At 30.0% G+C, this 23,684-nt stretch overlaps 4 protein-coding genes across 9 annotated transcripts in view; 1 reads left to right on the top strand and 3 right to left on the bottom strand.

The window, feature by feature from the left end:
- The window catches only part of LOC139424789 (sialin), a 102,160-nt gene extending 85,478 nt beyond the window's left edge, over nt 1–16,682 (bottom strand). Inside the window, exon 1 of the mRNA XM_087160852.1 lies at nt 16,551–16,682. The gene's annotated coding sequence lies outside the window, so the exon portion shown is untranslated. The remainder of the gene's footprint in view (nt 1–16,550) is intronic.
- The window catches only part of LOC107441740 (sialin), a 33,704-nt gene extending 17,012 nt beyond the window's left edge, over nt 1–16,692 (bottom strand). Inside the window, exons 1-6 of the mRNA XM_087160858.1 lie at nt 16,551–16,692; nt 7,870–7,921; nt 4,041–4,246; nt 3,512–3,745; nt 2,349–2,532; nt 766–896 (exon numbers count right to left, since the gene is read on the bottom strand). Coding sequence (XP_087016984.1) covers nt 766–896; nt 2,349–2,532; nt 3,512–3,745; nt 4,041–4,246; nt 7,870–7,876 — 762 coding nt within the window. The 5' untranslated portion in view covers nt 7,877–7,921; nt 16,551–16,692. The remainder of the gene's footprint in view (nt 1–765; nt 897–2,348; nt 2,533–3,511; nt 3,746–4,040; nt 4,247–7,869; nt 7,922–16,550) is intronic.
- The window catches only part of LOC107441742 (sialin), a 111,175-nt gene that overhangs the window by 56,997 nt on the left and 30,494 nt on the right, over nt 1–23,684 (bottom strand). For 3 of the 6 annotated variants that reach the window (XR_015432982.1, XR_015432981.1, XR_015432983.1), the window contains exons 11-12: nt 21,331–21,416; nt 18,923–19,371 (exon numbers count right to left, since the gene is read on the bottom strand). Coding sequence is in view for 3 of the 6 variants with exons in the window: in XM_087160848.1 (XP_087016974.1) it covers nt 19,177–19,371; nt 21,331–21,416 (281 nt within the window). In the remaining 3 variants the exon portion in view is untranslated. Of the gene's footprint in view, nt 1–18,882; nt 19,372–21,330; nt 21,417–23,684 lie in introns of those variants that run through there. The other 3 variants (XM_087160848.1, XM_087160849.1, XM_087160850.1) reach the window with 1 other exon arrangement.
- The window catches only part of LOC107441741 (sialin), a 63,906-nt gene continuing 49,978 nt past the window's right edge, over nt 9,757–23,684 (top strand). The window contains exon 1 of the mRNA XM_087160856.1: nt 9,757–9,858. The gene's annotated coding sequence lies outside the window, so the exon portion shown is untranslated. The remainder of the gene's footprint in view (nt 9,859–23,684) is intronic.

Genomic DNA, 23,684 nt, shown 5'->3' with positions numbered 1-23,684 from the left:
TAACATATTCAGTTTCAGAGATGCCAACTGCTCCGTACACGCCAAAATAATTTTAATACGGTAAAAAACTACATAGTAAATTTTGCAAACAATTGACTATTTTTGCTTGCTTTTTTAAAGGTATAGCATGACTTGAAGTAAAGTACCGTTTAAATAGTGGTGAATTATATAAGCATACGAATTATTTAGAAATAGTGGTGGATAAAAATCTGCTAAATTTAATTTATTAAACAAAGAATCACAATTGATAAACTACCACTTTACAATATATATTTGCTATCCGGAGCAAGTTGGCAACTCTGTGATTTAGTAGATTTCTCCACTATTTCCAAATAATTCGTAGGCTTATATAATTCACCACTTGTTGGTATTAATGTCATGCTATACCTTTTAAAAAGCAAGCAAAAATAGTCAAATTTTACTTTGTAGTTATTTTCCGTTTTTATTTAAAATTTTTTTTCGCGTGTCCGCAGCAGTTGGCACCGCAGCTGAAGGGAAAATATACACTAGATTTGAAACATCAATGGCTTCAAAAAATATGAAGATGATGACGTGTTTCCAGTGTTCCATTCTCAAGACTGGCCAGTAATGAATGAAGAAAAAGAAAGTGATTCGAAACATTAATCGTAAAGTTGATAATTAAAAAAGGAAAATAAAGGTGTAAAAGTTTTGTTATAATTTTTCTCTTCAGTTAGCGCATTTCCACTTCCATAATTATAAGTCGTCTAGAACTTATTCAGAAGAAAAATATGTGTTAGTACTTACTTTCACGTTGGATTTAATTTTTTGATCGGAAGTAATAAATTGCAGTTCCGTCTTTGTGATAAAAGGGTGTGTGTGAGGGGAGTCCGTGACGAAAAGGCTCCATAATATAAACCAGACACAGCCCAAAATACCTGAAAACAAAATTTGTAAAAAAAACTTGAAATGAAAAGATATTTTTCTGTTTGTCAAGGCTCTATTGAGATAAAAAGTTATTTCAAAGAAACAAAAGATTTTAAAAAAGAGCAAGTGATTTAATTTATTTTATAGCAGAGAGAAAAAATAGTGACATAGAACATTTACTAAAGAAAACTTTTGAAATTGAATTTTAAATTTTGAATTTTTTCTCCCTTATAATTTTATTTGTAATAAAATCATTGTTCAAAATATGCACATAGTTCTTTCTAATATCTAAGAATACGAAGGTTACGACAAATATTGGTAAATGATATAACTACTTAAATTAGCGATATTGGAAAAAAATCATGATATATTGTAAATCTGCCATTTTTTATTCTTTCGGAGGAAGTATTTCCCAAGAAGTAATAAATGACTAATTGAAATGCAATTTTGGACAAAATTAACTTTTCACAATTGCTATGGCTTGACCTTTATAAAAGCTTAACTTGCTTTTCATTTCTATAACTTGCTCTTACATATAAGATTGGTTTATATTCATTTAATGATAATAAAAATCATATTAAATTTAATTTAGATATCCAAGATTTAAAAAGAAATTTATAAGATTCATTACCATTTTATATATAAAAAGAAAATTGTATGGACACTACGTAGTAGTTGGCAGCTATGTGTGATTATTGTGATATTTATTTTATGACCGTCGTTGAACAGCCGACCCAATTTTTTTGTGTTTAAAACTATTCATGTATAACTCCGTAGCCCATTCCAAATTTCCCCAAATTTTGAACCCATTCCAGAAGACAATCGAACTCTTGGATTAAAGACTGGGAGAAATTCGCCTTCGTGGAGGACTTTTTGGCGGAACTAATCCGCATTACACGGAGAGGAGGACCATGAAAACTTCCCACGGTTAGCCTGATGGCAAAGGAACTGTAACCCATGATCCGTCTACCACTGAGGACATTTCACATCAACGCTGTGGCAGGATGCGGAATTTGTATCGACCAGATATCGCTAGGATTCGATCCGGGTTCACCTTTTTGGAACCTGAATGCTCTAACCTCTGAGCCATCGCGGATCAAACATGCAAATATCCATGTGATATTGATAATGCCCTATATTTTTGATTATTGACTATGTTAAAGTTGGGCGATATTAAAATTGGGCTCTTATCAGTCGTAGAGAGTCATGTTCGCGTTTGCGGCAGCTGAGGAAAGGAGTCATCAAAACATAGTCCCTCTCCCATAAACATCTCCTATAAAACTCTCTAAGAATGTTCTAGCATTGTTTCAAAACAAAAATGGTAAGATAAACGCGATAGTGCTTCGCCGATTGGTAAGATCATGCAAAATATAAGCACGTATTTGTTAAAATATTTTCAAATAAGCTTAAATTTAGGACAATAGAAAAAAAACGAGCAAAATTATTAATAATATAACACATACCTGAAACATAAAAAGCGGATGGCCAGCCCTCAAGAAACTCTGAATCACACAGAAGTCCAGAAACGAATAAGGTGACTACAGTTCCTATATGTATGCCGCAATAAATTATTGTAGATAAAAAAGCTTTTTCTGAATCTGGTAACCACCGTCCTAGCATTGAATGCATAGCTGGCATTGTCACTCCCTAAAATGTAATTCCGCATTAAAATAGTACATTTTATGTAAAATATTAGATATTTTAACGGTCATTTATATTTTTGAGAATATAATATCTTTATGTCATGAAGTTCCATGTGTAAGAAAGAGTATTCTTTGGTTCAGATGTGCAAACCCCTTCGGCTTTCAGCTTAAGTTTTTTTAATATATTAAAAGTAGTAAAAAATGCAAGCTATTTGAAGTAGTTTTGAATCGTCCTAAATGAAGCTTTTTTTTAAAATTAATATTTATAACAGTCTTAATTTAGGTTCAAAAATTTATTCAAAGCAATAGGGTGAAGCGGAAAAAAAAAGTTTTCGATGATAGAGAAGCACTACCTCCCAAAACTTGTATATGGATTAATATATCACTCGTGAATTTTTCAGAATTTTTATGCATCTTCTTCATTTCTTGTAAAAGATTTGAAATTTTAAAATATTTCAAAAACCAGCCAATTTTTGTAAATCTCTTAAATTTTTAAAAATCTTATGAAAACAAATTCCCTGTCAAAAATTACGTATTGAATGAAACATTAGTTATGAACTTTATAATTTTTTTAGCAATTTTGCAAAATCTGTGAAATTTTAAAAACCGACCTAATTTAGGGTTTACGACTACTAATGTTCAACTCCAGAGCCTTGTACTTTTAAACATAATCCAGAAGACAAAGGAGCTATTGGATCAATCATTGAGAGAAATTTGCCTTCGTGGAGGGCTTTTTGATTGAACTAATCCACATTTGAGTTACATAGAGAGGGAAACGAGGAAAATCTTTAGTTAGCAGAAAAATGAAATTTGTTCACTTAGTTGTTTGTCATATTCTCAGAACTCAGATTTACAATTTGGATTAGATTTAAATTTAAAAATGTTTTAAAAAGAATATTCAGCAATTTTTTTCTAATAATATGCTGGAGCGATTCTGATTCCGGGCAAAAAAAAATAACCTAAGTATAACAAGAACTTCGAACCTGTGCTAATCCTTCCAAAACTCTAATAGCAATCAGAACATCAACACTATATCGAGCAGCCATTGGTGTCAATAAAGTCAACAGTGCTGTTATAAAAGTTCCAATTCCGAATACCCATTTTCCACTATACATTTCAGCAAGCCTTCCTCCAGGGATCTGCGAAACACAATACCCATAATAAAAAGATCCAAGAATCGTGGCTTGCAAACTTGGAGACCAATAGAATTCTCCATCCTGTAATACAAAATGGGAAAGTGAATAGTAATTAGTGTTTTTTTTTTCGTGAAATACTATTTGTATAAGTCTGGATTAGTATACATTGAGCAAAATGAAAAAAGATCACCTTTATAAATTTAGATTTAATGATCGAATTTTTAAGTAGTTCATTGCTATCTTAATAATCTAAAATTCGCTAATTGATTTACGCAGTAGTTTTTTTTTATAAAACTACATATAATTTTTATAATAAAACATATTTTATTTGAAAATATGTATGAATAATAAAAATAGAAACCTGTCTTATGGATACCTTTATTTGATCATGGTTAGATGAATTTATTGGTAAGTCATCTGTTGGAACTTTGCATTCATCTCCAGACGTGGTGTTACTGTGCACATAAACAGTGCTGTTAACCATAGCAACTATGGCTACATTGATGTTTACTCTTATTGCATAGATTGTGAAGAAACCAAGGAATCCAGCAAAGGTGAAGAGATAACGTACTTTAGAAAATTCTGAAAGTAAAGTCAGTAAATTAATTTCCGATACACTAAGCGAAGCAGTATCAAGAACTCTTATATAAATGGTCGTTATAATCCTTTTAATATATACTGAGCGTCCTCATCACTAAGATTACCCGATATTTTAATGTTTATATTTCCTTACTTTTTTGCCGAAGATATCTAATTAAATGTAAACATGCATTATGACCATAATTTCCTTGAAGTCTGAAAAGGAATACTGTGGCAAAGTTCATCCGGTAATGCTGGTGATATATCTACTACTGCTGGTTCATTTTTTTTAATATATTATGTTCTGCTATAATACTTGGATAGTAAATATTTGTTTTGAGGAACACAGTACAGACTTCACTTTGTAGTGTTGACCACTGAATTCTATAAATCTAAATCGTATTGAGCATTTGTAAAATAAGTTTGAGAGAGCCATATGACATCTTGATCAACAACCATTTACTCTTACATTATTGGAAAGTGTTAAGTCTTCAAACGTAGCCTCAGAAGACATAAAAGACATGATTTTTTAAAATTGGCTTGAGTGAATACTGAGGGTCTCCACTTATCTTCTACATAGGAAGTGGCAGAAAAAATGTGATAATACTTTTCAGTTTATTATGAGGTACTTTAAGGCCATATGTTTTGTCTTAAAACAGTTTGTAGAAAAGTAAGTTCAAGAGCTTGACTAAATGCAATAAAATTTATTCCCCTGTTCAAATCAAATGTTAAAATGTAAGTTTTACAACAAGTCAATATTTCTACAATCAATATTTACAAGTCAATTTTGGCTAAAAACCGGTAAAATTGGTTGGTCTAAGTTGCAGCAGATCAAAGTATATATTTTTTGTACAATGAATAATAAAAATGGAAAACATTTTTTATAGACATCAGATATTGTCATGCACTTAAGGCCAATTTTCAATGGGGGGCCTCATTAATTAGTGTTTTCGATTAATTAAATGCATAATCCGACATAAAAATGCAATTTCTAGAACATATCTTTTTTTCATATAAAATATGGAGATATATTTCTGTAAAATATTTCCATAAATTATTTTCATCAATGTATTTTTATAAATTTTTTATACATCTTTATAGAGTATGGAGCGAGGCTGTAGCTGCAATGTATATTATATGGTCCCAAGAATTTAAACAAGAAGGAGAAGGGCCAAAAAATTTGCTCCTTAAATTAATTTTTCCGCTTTGTGTATTTCGCAATATTGCGGGAACTATTAAAACTTTCTATCCGAAATACGAAAATTCAAAATAATTCATGCAAAAGGAGCTTTTAATTACTATAATGGGAACAAATTTTTGTTGAATTTGAACCAATTCTTGATCTTGCTTAATTTGGGTGTGGGGATTTCAAATATTAAATTAGTTTTGCTCCTATAGTAACAGAATTTCTTTTTAAAAAATTAAGTTTTTGCCTACTTTTTGTCGAAATGTGCAAGTTTAAAAACACCTTATAAATAACAGGGAGTTACATAAAAATAATGCTAAAAATTTCTAAGTGGGTTAGGATACATCATTGAGATTAAAATTGCATAAAATTTATTTTTCCATATTATAACCTGTTCAGAAGCATACTTAAAATCAATTCATAGTAGGAATGCGCTCCTAGTGGCGTATGACGACACACCCGAGCATAGGTTCCCATGCAATTTTAATTTTACCTCTAACTCCCTAACAGTTTGTTTCATTAGTTTTGCGACCCTCTCACATATATAACGTGCTTATAAACTTGAACTTTTCGACAAAAATAGACAGAAATTGTGATAAAAAACTAGTTTTGAGAGAAAAACCAATGACAGATTTGAAACCAGTGATATGAAAATATTTAATACCAGTTTTAAAAAAAATGCCAAAAAATGTTCCCCAATGTTATTTAAAAAGTTTCAAATTATTTTACCATGGCTGGAAAATATCTGGATGTTTCCGTTCGAATGTTCGTTGTTTTATATTTCCGTTTGAAAATCATAAAGACAATGTGCAAATTTAACATTATTTTAAATTAAGTTTAAATAACTACAAGCAAAAGTGTTTGACAAAACTTTTACATTAATTGTTCGAATATGAACAACTCAGTCTCAAAAATCTTAATTTCTCTGAAGAAATGTATGCTTGTTTAAAGAAGGAATATTTTGGATGTGGTTTCTCACTATACTAATAATGAGCATTAATTAAATAACATGTTTAGGATCACCTGTAAACGTGTTATTTAATTCATGCTCATTTTTAACTAAGTGAGATAATTAATACCACTAATGTTTCCCTTAATAAGCGAAATTACAATCATTAGAACCTGAAATTAATCGGTTTTTTACCTTTTTGCACACTGTATAGTGCGCAGAAGGAAACGAAAAAAAAAAAAAAAAAACGGACCACCCTGAATAACTTTCAATCTAATGTTAAGATCTTCACGTTCTAAAACTCATTCTTAATGGCTCGAGGGGCTTTTTATTTTGTGCAGACGATATTTTAAATTACAAAATCTTACACAAAAAACGTACATACTTTCTCTGAATGAAATTTCTTTTTTTTTTCTCTACGGATTTGGATTTCAGACCTTATAAATATACAAGGTAGCCGCAATCTGGAAAATATGGTCCCCTTTTGTCAGGAGAGCGATCCAAACTTTGAACCTCCTAATGTTAAATTTATTTTTCTCGTACTTAGCCATATCTCAAGAACTTTTAAAGCGAGTTGAAAAATTTTTGCACACAATTATAAAATTCGTTGACCCTAAGATAATTCCACGTAAAAAATAAATTTCAGTAAATTTGTACTATTTTTTATTATTTTATTTAATAACTGTCGTAAAATTTTTGAATTGTAAGGTATATAAATTTTTATATAGTTTTAAAGTTAATAACTGTACCAGGCAAAATACAAAATTTTAGCGAAATCTGATGAATAGTTGCTGGGAAATAAAATTTTAAAATTACGATTATTTTTAAAATTCGATTTCTCAGGAACTATTCAACCGATTTTGCTCAAATTTTGTATTTTCCCATGTAATATTAGATACTTTTAAATGATGTAAAAATTGTATATTTTGCAATTACATTGAAAAATAAAATAATATAAAAATAATAAACATTTTCTAAAATTTAATTTTTTTATGGATTTACTTTCTGATAAACAAATTTTATAATTGTTTTCAATTCAGTTATAATGTTCTCGAGATATGTAATAAAATGTACATTTCGTTGGTCCAAACCTGAGAACGCTAACCTGGCCAAACCATGGTGACCAAATTTCCTAGATTGAGTCTACTCCCATATTTTGGGGGTAGAAAACTCAAATCCGGCGAAAAAAGGTATGTTTATTCAGAGACAGTGCATTTTGTCTGATTTCGAAACTGCAAATTTCGTATGCACCAAAATTAACACATTCGAGGTCACTCCCTCGAACCATTAAAAATGAGTTCTAGAACGTTAAGATCCGATCATTAGATCAAAAGATACTCCGGGTAGTTCATTTTTTGGTGCATCAGCATTTTATTCCTAGCAAAAAAAAGACAATAAAGCCTGCTTGAAGCAGTACTAATAAATACAAATTACTTTGTTTATATCTTCCATTTTCTTTTAAAAGTATATATGAAGTAGCAATTTACTTACTTAGCATAATTACTCCTACTGTTTTTCAGCTTACATAGCAAATCTTGGCTTTCTAAAATTTTAAAGAAAACATTTTTTTTTCATTTAATTAGTAATTTTAATGTGTACTTGTTTAAAATAAACATGCAAATGGACATGGACAAGTGTAAAGTATAATAAAGGATATATTACACAACGACACAAAGGATAATGGACCCTATAAATGCGCAAACAAGCGCTGAAATTTGAATGTTTACTTATTGTCTTAATGTATTTATCTTTACTCTTATCTTAACTGATCATATATTTTAGACTAATAAGAAAAAGTATCAATCGTTGCTTAATTCACCTGTTCCATTTATAAAAAGTCTGGAATAATGAAAAGCCTTATTAAAGATGATTTTCAAGAAGCCTATGCAAATTCTGTCTGATTAAGAACTTCTTGGCTCATTTCCTAATTCGCTTAAGCATACCTGCCAACTCTCCCGGATTTTGCGGGAGATTTTATTTTCATATTTAAAGTGGTAGTAAATATATACTATTTTTTTTCTTTTATAAATTTAATTTTTAAATGATTTTGATCACCACTATTCTTACAAAAATTAAGCTTATATATTAATATGCGTTACTCTCATGGTTGTCATTCAATGCCATTAATACCAGTCGCTCTAGAGCACATCTACAGATGAAGAGGCCGTCGTCGTCATGGTTGTCAACTTAATTTTTTTCAAATACAACGTATTTGTTTGCTTAAAATTGAAGTTTTAATTCCATTTTAATACCACTGGGAAAAATGATAATGGAAGGGATTAAAAGTTGGCAGGTCTGGCTTAAGGCAGGGGTGTCAAACTCGCGGCCCGAGATCAACATTAGTAAAATTCTAATTGGTTTGCGGCACCTGCCATTCCAGGGAAACTGCATCGTATCAAAAATACGCAGAAAAAATTTCTAATCTTAGAACAGAATTTGAAACAAGGTTTAAAGATTTTAATTCTTTAGAAGAAAAATTTTGTTTGTTTTCTTCGATTTTCTCAATATAAACTCAGTACACAGTAATATACAAATGGAAGTGATTGAGATTCAGTGCGACTCAAATTTGAAAGCAAAATTCATTGAAGTGGGTGTGCCTGAATTTTACAAATATTTACCTGCTAAGTTTGAAAATACTCGAAAATTCGCATATGAAATTTTTTCCATGTTTGGAAGTACTTATCAGTGCGAACAATTATTTTCTGTTATGAATGGAAATAAATCTTCTGTCTTAAACCTTATAAATAACGCACACGCTGCGTCAATTTTGAAAGTAGTCTCGGCCAATAAAATTTCTCCCGAAATAGGAAAGATAGTAGCAGAAAAGAGATGTCAAATATCAAAGAATAATTTTACTTTATATATGTTTATTACAAAGTACTATTGAAAATAAAAATATATGTTACTATGAACACTGATATTTTTATTTTTTATTTTATTTTTTGCGGCCCTCCTGAAGTTAAGCATTGTTTATTTGGCCCAAGCTAGCTTTTGAGTTTGACACCCCTGGCTTAAGGGGTTGTTGTAATAAGCCTGATTGTAATAAGCCTACTATATATCATGTAGATCGAGAAATACTGAAGGCTTTTCTAATTTTCCGGGGGTGTATTAAAAATCGCCCATGACATTTGAAAGAATGAGATTTTTTCTGTAAACTTACGACAGGCGAAAAAACAGTTTAGTTCAAGCGAAATCTTAACGTGTTCAAGAATTAACTTCGAGAATTAGACATTGGGGTGCTTTAAATTATTTTGATTTTTCCGATCTTATCTGATATTTAAGATGTATACACTTCTCGTATCTCAATGACTCATTGAGAACTTTCAGTCGATATCATCAATACACAAAGTTTTAAGTCGCATAATTGATAACACGCGAATTAGATGCTCCTGTATGTGATAAAAAATGTATATCTATAATGTATAAATCTTACAGTATTTATCCAAGTGAACAAACGTCAACATCAACATTTCCCAAAAGGTAGGCTGAGACTTTTATCAGAATGATTCCGTTTTGTAATTTCAAACACGTTATTGCATTTATAATGCAATAACGTAACTATCTCAATAATTTACGTTCAGTGTTAAGTTAGAGAGAATATAGAAAAAATTTTAAGTTTTTTTTCTTCCAGAAAGTAATAATTTAAAAAAATTCGAAATTTAATTAAAAGTATGTAATTTGTTTGTCCATTTATAAAAATTTTTCGTGTATGAATGCTGTTTTTTTTTCTCTTTAAAACAAAATAAAATTTTAAGGCACAGCATATTGTTGTTTGCACAATATTGGATGCTGCTCTTTAAAAAATACTCATTTCGAGTTAAAAACGTAATTGCCAAACTAATTGATTTTAAAAACACTTCACTTCGTTTTACATGGCATGTTTATTTCGCTGAAAACAAGTATGTTTGTTTAGGTAACCGTAAGTTTTTGTAACTGATTCCAAAACTTAAATAATTAATAATGAAGAATTAAAATATCACTTAGTTCATGAAAATCCATAAACAACAACATCGAACCCGCACCTATTGTGTGTGGGGCATCTATCGGTTTAAAATAATCATGGCAAAAAAACACATAGCTTGGCAAAGATGGCCTTTTATAGAATCTCTAGCCCTAAACCCTCTATAACTTCAGGGTGGAGGCCACGGCTAATTAGCTGTCCAAATTCCTTCTAACAGGACGTAAAATTTTATAAGACTAAAATCACGTGAAAATCTGTGATACATATGAAAACTCATTTAGTTTACTTCGCGCACTTTACAAAAAAAAAAAAAAAAAAAAAAGGCTCTCGCATCGAAGAATAACTTTTGAATTTATAATCGGATTTTCACAATCTTGAAATATAGTCTTTCACTAATTAATGCCTTCTCTAAAAAAAGCTTAAAAAAAAATTTTTTTTTAAGTTTTTTATTTATTTATTTTTATTGCATTTGGAACTCTAATACCCAAAATATAAATGCATACCTGCCAACTTTTACGCATTTAGCATAAAATTTTATTTTTATATTTAAAGTGGTAGTAAATATATAAAATTTTTTCTTTTATAAACTTACATTTTAAATTATTTTGATCACCACTATTCTTAAATAAATTAAGCACATATCTTAACGCGTGTTACTACATGGTTTCTGCTGAAGCTTTTTCAAATACAACGCATTTTATTTTACTTACAATTGAAATTTTAATTCCATTTTACTACCACTGGGAAAAATTATAATGGAAGGAATCAAAAGTTGGCAGGTATGTAAAAGGTAGTTGCTATCTTGGAAATATATCAACATTAGTTTGGTCAGGAGAGTGGTATAAAATTTAAATTTCTTAATATTAATTTGACTTCTTGCGTATTTCGTCATACCACGGGAATTTTTTAAGCGAACCGAAAAATGTTTGCACACTCTTATGAAGTTCGTTTATCCAAAGATAATTCCATGCGAAAAATAATTTTTAATAGTTATTTATTATTTTATTTAATAATAGTAAAAAAAAGTTCTATTGTAAGATAATATTTTTTACTGCATTTTAAAGAATACAATTTTATGACTCAAAATACAAAATTTGAACGAAATCAGTCAAATAGTCCCTGAGAAATCGGAATTTAAATATATTTTCTTTAAAGTTCGATTTCTCAGAAACTGGAAAAAAAATTAAATAAAGAACAATTTTTCCGGTAACTACTAAAGCTTTTAATAATTTTTAAAAATAATTTTAGTTACCATTCAAAAATTGAATTGATTACTTAGGAAAGAAATAAAATAAAAATTCTGAAATTTAAACAAGAAAAATGCGGTATGTATGTCTTTAATACTACTACTTTAATATTTCTTACTACTTGTTACAACTATAATAAGGTTAACTATTCTGTCATTTTTAATAACTAAGTTCAGCTGATTTACACAGACAAACGTTCGTAGTATACTTCTTTGAACAGTTGCATTTTCTGAGTCCAGTCTTTCAACTAAATAACGTTTCCCCCCCCCCTACTTTACGTACTCCTCTGAGCCATTCAATGATTTTAATTTATCATACTTAGTATCAAGAAATAAAACTTGTCATTTTTAATTGTAATAATGGCTAATATCTCGTTTCGCACTTTTACAGGAAGGCTTTGGTAGTTTCCTAGGTTTTACCTCAAAGACTTGGTAAAAGTCCGAAATAAAATTATATTAAAGCATATTTCAGACATTTACAAGTCGTCCCGCAGTGGACTGATCGTTAAGACACGGTTCCCAGCAGATCACCGAAGTCAAGCATCACTGGCTACGGTCAGTGTGCGGGTGGGTGACCACTTGGATCAGTCTGCGTAGGGACCGAGGGTGTGCGGTATTGGTCCTCGTTAAACTGTGCTACAGTAAAGTGCTCGACTTCGCGAGCAGGTCGTCGAGCTACCGAAGCGGGGGTGCCATCCCCTTCGCAGAGGATCAAAATTGTGATGGCATGTCTTCGGATCATCCTCCGGGATGTTTCCCAGACCGTCGCCAATAGCCCATGGTGCAGCTCTAATGCGACGTAAATTAACAACAACAACAACATTTACAAGTCACTATGGTAAATCCGAAATTTTACTGGTAAAACCTAGGATTTATTAGACCTAGAGCTTTTACGGTAACGTATGTACGGAAATATTTTTTATAGGGCTAATTTTAACGATCATTAAGAAACTATTTTTCTTAGTATAGTAATATTTATATTTTGCAGTATTAATCTTAATTCTGAAAAATAAATCTTAAATTATTTTGCCCACCACGGCATTTCATTTTATGTAACAATATCTATCTATCTTTCTACCTATATACATATATATAAAAATATTAATTATATTATTTTAATTTTAAATTTAATGTAGTAGTGAAATGAACGCTTTGACGTTTCATTCATGTTCTTATGCGTTTGATTTAAAATGAATTTTACTCCCCAAAATTAAACGCTTAGTAATTATTCGATGTTATTTTAAGACGCTGATAAAAATTAAAAAGTACGTATTTAAAATTAAAATTCCACTACCACTAGAAAGCTAGTTTCACGAAAGAAAATCAAATGTTGGCAGGTATGCTTAATTTAGTCGATAATAATAAAATATAGCTTTTATTTCAAAGTTGAATATGCTGCCAGGTTCATGATGTTCGCCAAGTGCCTATTATAATGCAATTAAATTGATCACCAAGTGCCTATAACATACCTGCCAACTTTTACGCATTTGGCGTAAAATTTTATTTCTATTTTATTTCTAAATTTAAAGTGGTAGTAAAATGAATGCTTTCTATATATTCCTTGCATTTATAAACTTAATTTAAAATATTTTTGATCCGCCACTATTTTTAAAAAAAATAAGCATATATATTAATATGTAATATTGTTGTAGTAATCAGTAAGCTTATTCAAAATACAGCGAACGTTTTCGCCTAATATTGTAATTTAAATTTCATTTTACTACCACTGGGGAAAATCATCCTTGAAAAGATTAAAAATTGGCAGGTATGCTATAATGTAATTAAAAAAGGTTACTTACTTTATATAACATTGATAATAACGAATTAAATAAAGTAGTGGTTATGAGTTATTTTAATTATATATTTCCTGTTAAATTAGAAATTTTGGAATTTGATTTACGTACACATACCTGCCAACTTTTACGCATTTGGCGTAAAATTTTATTTTGATATTTAAAGTGGTAGTAAATATATACTATATTTTCTTCTTTAAACTTAATTTTTAAATGATTTTGATCACCACTATTCTTAAAAAAATTAAGCATATATAGTAATATGCATTACTATCATGGTTGTCAGCTGATGTTTTTTCAAATACAACGTATTTTTTTGCTTGCAATTGAAATTTTTATTCTATTTTACTACCACTGGGAAAAATTATAATGGAAGGGATTAAAAGTTGGCAGGTATGCGTACATAAGAATATAATGGTAATAAGAAGATAACATCTGAATAATTAAAATAGTGGTTGTGACTTACTTTAATTATATATTTTCTGGAGAAATCAGAAATTCCAGATTTCGTTTCACGTATATAAGAATCAGGATGGCCAACTTTCAACGCTTTTTGAAAAAATTTAATCTAGTGGTAGCTAAGTTTATGTTCTACTGTATTATTTTTTATTCATTTAAACTTATTTCCCACCCTGTAAGTGATTTAAAGGTTCATATGCAACGCCATTTTGTTCCAGCTCTCTCATTCAGCATATGATTATTAACATGCATGACTTATGGCACATGTCTACACAGTGCAGATGAATCGCTTGGTGGCACTTTGCACCAAATACCCAAATATCAAGTTAGCAATAATATCCAGCTCTCGTCGTGATGTTTTAAGAACAGGGGTTACTTACTGGCGTTTAGCAAAGCCTTTTTTTGTGGCCCATGAACTAAACTATAATAGTTGTCATTTTTTCTGCAGACAATTTTCGTCAAAAATCTATATGGGTTTAAAATATTTTTCTTTCGTTAAAAAACCTAAGTTTCTGTAAAATTTAACATACCAAAGGGGCAAAAAAAATTATTTCTCAGGTTTTGCATCCAAGAAAATATTTATTATTATTTCTAATTCAAAACTTTTGTTTTGTACAACTTGACACAAATCTGACAATAATATTGAACCCTTTCGTGCCGACTGTCACAAATACGTGCCAGCATAAAACCGCACCAACCGGGGTAAAAAGATAAAACTGGTAATCAAAGTAATTCCTTAGCAGTTAATTTGTGGGCGGAGTTATAATTGTTTGATTTATTTAATTCAAAAGTTATACTTTGAACTAACATTGATTATATACATGATTGAACTAACAATAATTAAAGTAAAAGCAAAGTAAGTCTGTCAAATTCGAAACGACTACATTTAAGTTACCGTTTTTTTTAAAAATTACATCCTGATTCTGATTTTGTACGAATGCTTTTCTGAATCACCCGTCCCCAAGGAGTTAATGTTCCTTCAAACATTAAAAGTCCTATATAAAACTGCGATCCCCGGCCTCATGCAAGTTGGAAACCCCTGTTTTAAGAATGTTGGCAAATTTAGAAAAAAATCTGAAAGATTTGCATTTTAACTGTCTACAACTATATAATATATTTTTCAAAAGGCGTAGTAGCTGGCAGAGATACAGAATATAACGAAAATACAAAAATAATAACGAATTAATTAAAGTTGTGGTTATCACACTTACTTTAATTGCATATTTTCCGGAAAATCAGAAATTCTGGGTTTTGCTTCCCGTATTTCTTTTTTACACTAATAATAGAAACATATTTAAAATTTTTGTGAATGATTAAGAATTTGTGAGAGACGGAAAAAGAGGTATAACTGGTCGCCAAACTGTTTTATTTCTAGCTTGTCTTTGGAACTATCAAATAAAAATGAATGCCAAAATTTATTAAAAAATTGATGTTTATAAGAACAAGAATGCCAACTGCTACGTTTTAAACATTTTTTTTTTAATTGTGAAGAATGAAAAACTAATATTTGCAGGTTTCGGTTAATTAATCAAAACTTAAAAGTTTGACATTAATTATTTTGCAAATAAAATAATTTTAAATTAAATTTACAATAATTAAGAATGATTCACGAATACTTGAATTTTGTTAATGTAATTTAGAAGGTGAGAAGAATTTAGCATATGTGTGAGACTGGGAAAAAAATAGTGGTGGGTTTGGTGATTTTGTAATACTACAGTAAATGCTCTATTGTTTATTTTTAACCTTACTTTAAAAAATAAAAAAAATCGCGGCTATAATAGATTTTACATGGGAAAGATACTAGTATTGAAAGGTTTTTCCTACTAGTGTTTTTTTTTCTATATCTTTTTTTCTATATCTGTTTTCTTATCTGTTTATGTTCTAATCTGTTTATATCGCAATCCTTTAGGGTTAAGCACACAAAATAAAGTTAGTGAATATTTTTATTTCTGATTTGAATCTCTTAAAAATCACTTTCGAATAAAGAAAAAAGTGCTTCAAACGAAAAAAAAAAAATGAAATAAAAAAAATAGTAATAATAATAATTTTCTTTTACGAAACTGATAAAAGTCGTGAATTTATAGGCTACAGTGAAAAAAAAGAAGGAAAGAGAAAAAAAAATGTAACCAATAAAATCTAAATGACATTATAGAGTAAACCAAATTTTGAAACATATCCTATAAAAATTGCGATCTGCGAGCCTCAGGGAAAATTAAATATTCGAAAGTCGAGCTTATAATATAATGAAGGCGAAAATTTAAAATTTATCGTAATTTTTTCAAAATGACACAGTAAAAAAAAAAAAAAAAACTGTTTTCGCTTACATCAAATTACATTTCTGAGTCACGTAGGTGAACAACGAGAAACCGATTTACTTTAAATAATAAAAAATAAAGAACAATGTATTTCATTTTTTTAAAAAGTTCATAAGTAATTTTAACTATTTCAGTAACTAACAAAGACGTGTGCGTCAGTCCGTCAGAATAACTTAAAGTTGCATAGCTTTCAATGCCGTATAATCTACAATTTTATTCTTTTGACTTTTTTTTATTAAAAACGCCACTAGATAGCAGCACATACTTGTTTATGACGATCGCCTTCAAAACAGTGACTTAAAATAAAAACTTTGGATTTTATTTAAACAACACTATCAGCTTATAAATTTACTAAACAAATATTAATAAAACAAAACCAATAAGACATATTAACTTACATTGTATTCTTATATCTTCCTCTGTACAGTTAATTTACAATGACTTCATTATTCTTTGTCAAAATGATTATTTTAGTCTTATAATTATTTTATTTCAAATGTACATTATTATTGTCATTAAATACATTGATGTCAACATGTCCCAGGATTTTCGAACATTTGTAAATCTAATAATCTGATTAGGTATAGCAAAATGATCCCAAAATTAGTTCAAATCAGATAACAACTCTATTGCTATTTAACTTAAAACGTAGAGGAAGCGCTTGCGTGGGTAACTTGTCAGATTACTTTCATTGTTGCGCAATGATAAAAAAAAAGAAGAGAAAAATAAAAAGATCAAATAAATAAGTAAATAATATTAAGTGGCGAGAGTAGATTCCTCCGTAATCGCTGTCAAAGTTTATTTTTATTCGATGATTTTTGTTTTTTTTTATTTCCTTTTAAATTTACTTTAAATGTTACCTTTTTTTAATAATTTCATGTTTTTCTTGTGAATACGCAAATTACTACTCTTCATAAACAAATAAGAACGTTAGTATTGTTCTGGTGTTAGGTGTTCTGATTCGTGCGATACAATACTTTATTTTGTTAAACCGAGATTATTCAATCTAACTATACGGCAATTTATTGGAAAAAAAAAGCATGTAACCAATTTAAAATCAGGATAAAGAGTAGCTAGCCCTGGGGGCTATCTGCTCCTTAATAGAAATTTAATAGGGTTAAGGGATGAGGGGAGGGGGAGGGGAAATGGATTTGGCGTCAAACATTTTGTTCCAGTGATAGAAATTTTTTTGTTTTAAATATTTGCTTCTTTGTTTTATAAGTTTCATTAAATGTTATATTGCCCATATAGAGATATTGCAGTTTTTATAGCAAAACAGGGATTTGTCGCTTTTTAACTCTATGTCTGTTCTGACTGGTTATTAGAAGTCAACCCTATGAAATTTAAATTTCTTCAGCTTTATGTTTTGAATGATGTTGATGAAACTTATGTGTAGTGCAGGGAAAACTGGAGATCAGAGGAGAGGAAATCACATATTTCTCTGCCAATATGTCAAGCAAAAATATTTAACATAGAACATAGATTAATTTTCAGCAATAAAAATTTTTTTCTTTTTTTTTTGGGTCGGAGATTTGAAAAAAAAAATCCGACGGAAAAGGGTGAATGATGTAACATTAGAAGCTTTGAAATTTTTTAAAACTAATATCAATGTTTTTCGAGCAAAAAATGTGTTCCAGTTTTTCATATTCTACATTATTTCTTGGTTTCACACTTTTTTTTTGATATATCTATTAACATATTGAAAAAAGTTTATATTTTTCGTGAGAATAGGGGCGAGCAAATATTTTAGTCTGACTCGTACATTAGAACTTATATTTCATGACCTGGCCTATATAAAATTAAAAAGCTGTTGAAGTTAAAATATCTAGTTTCACCGAAAAATGAGAGGAAAGTACCATGCGTCTCCAACCACTATTTTCACTATATTTTTTTAACAAGCATAGAATAAATAAATGCTAGAAATCCATATCTTTCTTCAATGACCGTGTCTCAAAACTGAGAACGGCGACTTATCTTGGTTACATAACAAATTCAAATGCATTGGTGCCAAAAAGTTATTTTAAAGTTCCACAATTGCAAATGAAGTTTAGTGTTATCTAAATCATTATTCAAAAGAATTAGTGTGAATTTGGTATATCATATTTGGCATAGCTTCTGAATTATTATTAATAAAAAAAAACTTTTTATTCAATCATTAATTGAATAAAGGCAAACCATAAAAAAAAATTTCGTTTACATGATATGTATATGTTTTAACTTTATAATATATGTGAGTTTAGTAATGCATTTAATTTTTATTAAACAGTTATATTTAAATCGACTGCTTTAAAAATTGCAGTTATCAAAAAAGTTACTGATTGTTGACTTGTGCCTGGAACTTATTTTCTTCACATTTTGACTTCTTGTTGCTTTATGTCTAAATTCATTATATCGAATCCAAAAACCAAAACTTGTAGATTTCTTGACTGCAAGACGAAGCTCTTGAAATTTAAAATTGGTGCTCTCACAGAAAAAAAAAATGCCTGAATATCCTATGATCTAATCACAAGGAAAAATAAAAGAAAGGTCAAAACTCTGTAACAAAAACTTTCGCCAATGACTATATCCCAAAACTGCTAAAGGCGACTTATCTTGGACTGGTACTAAACTCAAATTAAGCTTCAATTGAAAATAAAGACCAAAGATAAATCAACAGCCGCAGTTAGAAGTTGGCACACTTTTGGAAGAAATATGCTTTTATTTATTAAAGGAACCAATGAGAAAATGATGTTAAAAACAAGAGTTCTTTATTTTCTTTCTACATTTCAACATTTAAATAAATAAACATTTTTCTCACTACAATAAGTTTTAAATATTGTTGGTAATTTAAATGTCACCACAGTTTGTACCATACATATCACGCAGAATATAATAATAATATTAAATAATTACAACTGTTTGTTGATTTAATAATGCCCATATAAAAACTGGTCGAAATGGGCTGATTTGATTCTGGGCTGACTCAATGACGAAATGGGCTGACTCAATTCGAAAAATAAATTACAAGGAGCTTTATACATTTTTTCAGCAATGAACACTATCATAACTAGTTCTACCATTTAAGGATGTCTTTGAATTGTTTATTAATATCCGGCTTTCACAATTTCTTTCTGCCCAATCTTGTTTCTTTGTAGAAGAAAAAAACAGAAAAATCAAACTTGTAAACATCAAAAGGATGGCGGAAATTCCAAAAACTATTCTCCATTGATGTAGTGTTTGCTGAAAAAAGAAACAAATTACTAATGATATAATTCACAACAAACAAAAATTATATTAAATTTTTCCGAGTATACTAAAATGAGAAAAATGTATTTCCCATTCCGAAAAATTCTAATGGTTATCAACTAGCTATTAAAACTTATAGAACAATCAAAACTATAGAATGATTGCAACTAATTAAATTTTGATAATTTTCCCCCGGAGGATGTCATATTTCTGTGTATAAATTTCAGCTATAAAATTATTATAGTGATCACAGGAGCATTTGAAAAATTTCAAACATTAAAAATTTATAGAACTTTTTTACGGTTTTAATTATTTTAGCTGACTTCCCTGTTACATCACTGATGAATTACATTTAAAAAATGTCAGAAATGGTGATTGGGATATCACTTCTTTAGGTGATATTTGATACATAACATTAAAAAATAGAAAAAAAATGGTGATATTGTATAGACCTACGATAAGGAGGAGCAAACACCTTCGATAAGGAGAAGCAATAAAAGCTAAGGGGGAAAGGGGGTGAGATTAATTGCTAAGTCTAAGTAGGGTAGGGCTCCCACGGTCCTTGAGAATTTTAAAAAGTGGTAATAAAATTAAAACAAATTTTGATATTTTAATTACTATGTAGACATCACTGAAAATTGTTTACTAAAAAAAAACGTACATGCATGAAAATTCCAGCACTTAACGACAAAAAGGTGTGTTAAAATTAAAAAATATATTGTAGTATCACCCTAAATTTACTACCACTTTTAAAATTTTTCAAGGGCCGCGGGAACCCTGTTGGGAATAACAAAGAGGCATATCAAATAATACTTTGAACTATTTAGAAGTAGCGGTGAGTAAAAAGACTATAAATTGAATTTGCTAAACCAAAGATACATTGAAAGACTAGCACTCGAAAATATTTATCTGCTTTCCGGAGCAAGTTGTTATCTCTGACAGCGTCGAGAGCTGGGCAAATTCCGGGTTGGCAGCTCTGCTCTTCAAGATAACAAACTAGAAATTACATGGTTACTACTAGTTATTTTCTCTTATTTTTGGTAAGACTTCTTGTGGGAATTTTTCTCGTGACGATGACTGATGCATACCTGCCAACTTTTAATCCTTTCGCGGATGATTTTTCCCAGTTTTTATGAAATGGAAATCAAATTGCAATTTCAGGCAGAAACATGCATGGAATTTTGAGAGAGCTTAAGCGCACAACCAAATCTCATATGTGGTAGTAATCTTAGCATCCGCCCCACGAGGGGCTCCATTTAATTTATCTCAGTCAAAAAAAATCTGATAAATATGTAATTTTCCCTAATTATTATACATACTAAATTTTTTTAAAAAAAGTGGTGGTCAAATAAAATAAAATTTTACGCAATATTTTACTTGCATAAATTTACGCATATGAATAAAATTTTACGCAAAATGTGTAAAAGTAGACAGGTATGCTGATACATTACCAGACCTGCCAACTCTTAATCCCTTCCATTATCATTTTTCTCAGTGGTATTAAAATGGAATTAAAACTTCAATTTTAAGCAAACAAATACGTTGTATTTGAAAAAAATGAAATTGACAACCATGATTGTAACGCATATTAATATATAAGCTTAATTTTTGTAAGAATAGTGGTGATCAAAATCATTTACAATTAATTTTATAAAAGAAAAATTAGTATATATTTACTACCACTTTAAATATGAAAATAAAATCTTCCGGAAAATCCAGATGAATTGGCAGTTATGTATCATGCTAAACTCTTTAAAACAATAAGCAAAATATGTATGTAAGTACGTATAGTTTGTAGTATTACATTTACTTTAAGAAACTGCATGCATTATGAATCAAAAATTCAATTGATAAGTACATTAAAATTTAAATTAGTGTTTTGTATTATCTCGCTTTAATTTTAGTTGTTACTCTATTTTAATAATCAATGAAATTAAAATTAAATATACAGACTTGGTTTTCTGTTAGAGTTCCAACAACGAGAGGAGCTAGAAAGCCAGTCAAATTCGAAATAGTGTTGGCTATTCCCATGAGAGTACCTGCAATAGAAGACTGATATTGTATATACATTTAATAAACACTGCTTTTGAAATTTATTGGTCATATGATTTCGCTCTATGTACTACGATTACGCTAGGGTGATTCAAAAATTAGTGAAGAGAGAAAACTAAAATTTATTAATCATAATTGCATTCCACTTCCAAAAACTAAAGATCTGAAGTAAATGTAATATTCCTTTTATTTTTGCAGCTGAAAATCCATATTTAAAATCTTTTTAATTTTAATTTTGTCACCAAAACTATTAAGCAAGTGTTTTTAACATAATCAATAAATACTCCCTCCGTCCCTAATTAGTTGCTACATGTGGGTTGAAACTTTCATCTCAAATTGGTCGCCACATTTCAAGTGCATGGAGTCATAAATAACTTCAAAAGCAGTTTAGAAGATCGACAACAGAAAAATGATTATTAAAGTTTGCACTTTAATGAGGCTTGTAAAATAAATATGATTTTTAAAGGGTCATATTGGAGCCGGGATAGCCTGATTGGCAGGACGCAGGACACCCGTTCATGCAAACGGGAGTTCGAAACTAGATGGCCGAAGACTCCCCGTGTAGTAAATCGTGACTGGTGCGCTTTAAATCTCTCTGGTCACAAAGTCCTCCATGTTCCCATGAGAAATTGTTCTTCTGGGGGTACTGAATTGGAAATTGATCGTTTTTTTGTTCGGGTCAAAATTAATATCTGCGGTTGAATGAATGGATGTATAATTGAGTCTGCTCTATAAGTGGGTTTGACGTATGGGTGTGTCATGGGTCGTATGGGCACGTGTCATGACGTATGGGTATGACTCGAATTCTTGTTCATAGATGGTGCACCTGGAAAGCAAGAAAAATAACACCCCTTGTCTCAATGGCCCTACAAGAAAAAATCATATTGGAAAAGGTTTCTTACCTAGAGCAACAACTAGGACTGGACTATAAATCGATGTATCGAGACATATCGATTTAACGCATATATCGGCAAGACGATACAGCGACATTCATTCAAGGCTATGCATAAGAAATCTGATTTAAGCCGTCGAGTAAAGACAACGAGCGTAAAACGATATAGCGATATAAGACACGCAAGGATATAAGAACGATATAGCGATATAAGACTCTTCTCTTACGTTCCGATGTCGACTTGCGCTGTGGAAAACGATGTTCGTTTCGTTATGTTGAAATGGCCTTGATTGGTGAGCTGTAGAATCAGAATCAGAGTTTTGAGAACAAATATCGTTATATCGCATGTTCCTTTTCGCACCTCTTAGCTTTTTTTTTCTCGTTGTCGCGACTTTTCTTGTAGATTATTTTCAGTGGGACTAACTTCGTGATCGCCGATGTTACCTTGTTCTGAAGGCAATCTATTATTGAAAAGAATATATAAAGAATAGTTTCTTCATTAATTAGATAAGTTTTTTTTTTAAAAAAACTTTTTTTTTATTTTTAAATGTGAAAATTATCGGCAATCTAATTTAGGCTCCCATAAAGAATTGAATTTGTCAGGTTATTTTTTTACTTTCTTTTAATTTATTAAAAACTTTTTGGATGAAACTTCTAATAATTTCATGAGTTTTTATTACTGATTTTAAATTTATAAATCTTGTAGTTTTTATTTTTAGAAATAAAGTTAAAACAAAATTTATTTTTGTCATTTGGATTCGGACATAAGTCAATTAACTTTGTTTATACAAAAAAATTTGAAAGGTTTGCACATTTTATTCATTTTTTTAAATCATTTAGCACTTCGTTTTATTAGAGAGTATAATAATTTCTTTTAAGAATATTCTTTTCATATTATTTGTTAATTAGCTAAATATATTATCGAATATCACAATTTTTTTATTTTTAAGAAATTAAGTCTTACTTTGTTTTACGTTCATAATTCGGTCATTATTTAATTTAATTTAATTATTTATCTGAAATGATAAGGTCCCGCAGTGGACTGATCGTTAAGACACGGTTCCCTGCAGATCACCGAAGTCAAGCATTACTGGCTGCGGTCAGTGTGCGGGTGAGTGACCACTTAGATCAGTCTGCGTAGGGACCGAGGGTGTGCGGTATTGGTCCTCGTTAAACTGCCCTACCGTAAAGTGCTCGACTTCGCGTGCAGGTCATCGAGCTACCGAAGCGGGGGTGCCATCCCATCTGCAGAGAATCGAAATTGTGACGGCATGTCTTCGGATCATCCTCAGGGATGTTTCCCAGACCGTCGCCAATAGCCCATTGCGCAGCTCTAGTGTGACGTAAATGAACTATAATAGAA

The sequence above is a fragment of the Parasteatoda tepidariorum genome, chromosome 4 (genome assembly GCF_982258835.1).
Source record: "Parasteatoda tepidariorum strain Cologne lab strain chromosome 4, Ptep-v5.0, whole genome shotgun sequence".
NCBI lineage: Eukaryota > Metazoa > Arthropoda > Arachnida > Araneae > Theridiidae > Parasteatoda > Parasteatoda tepidariorum.
The sequence above is the reverse complement of the archived record's forward strand: the minus strand, read 5'-3'. Positions and strand labels throughout refer to the sequence as shown.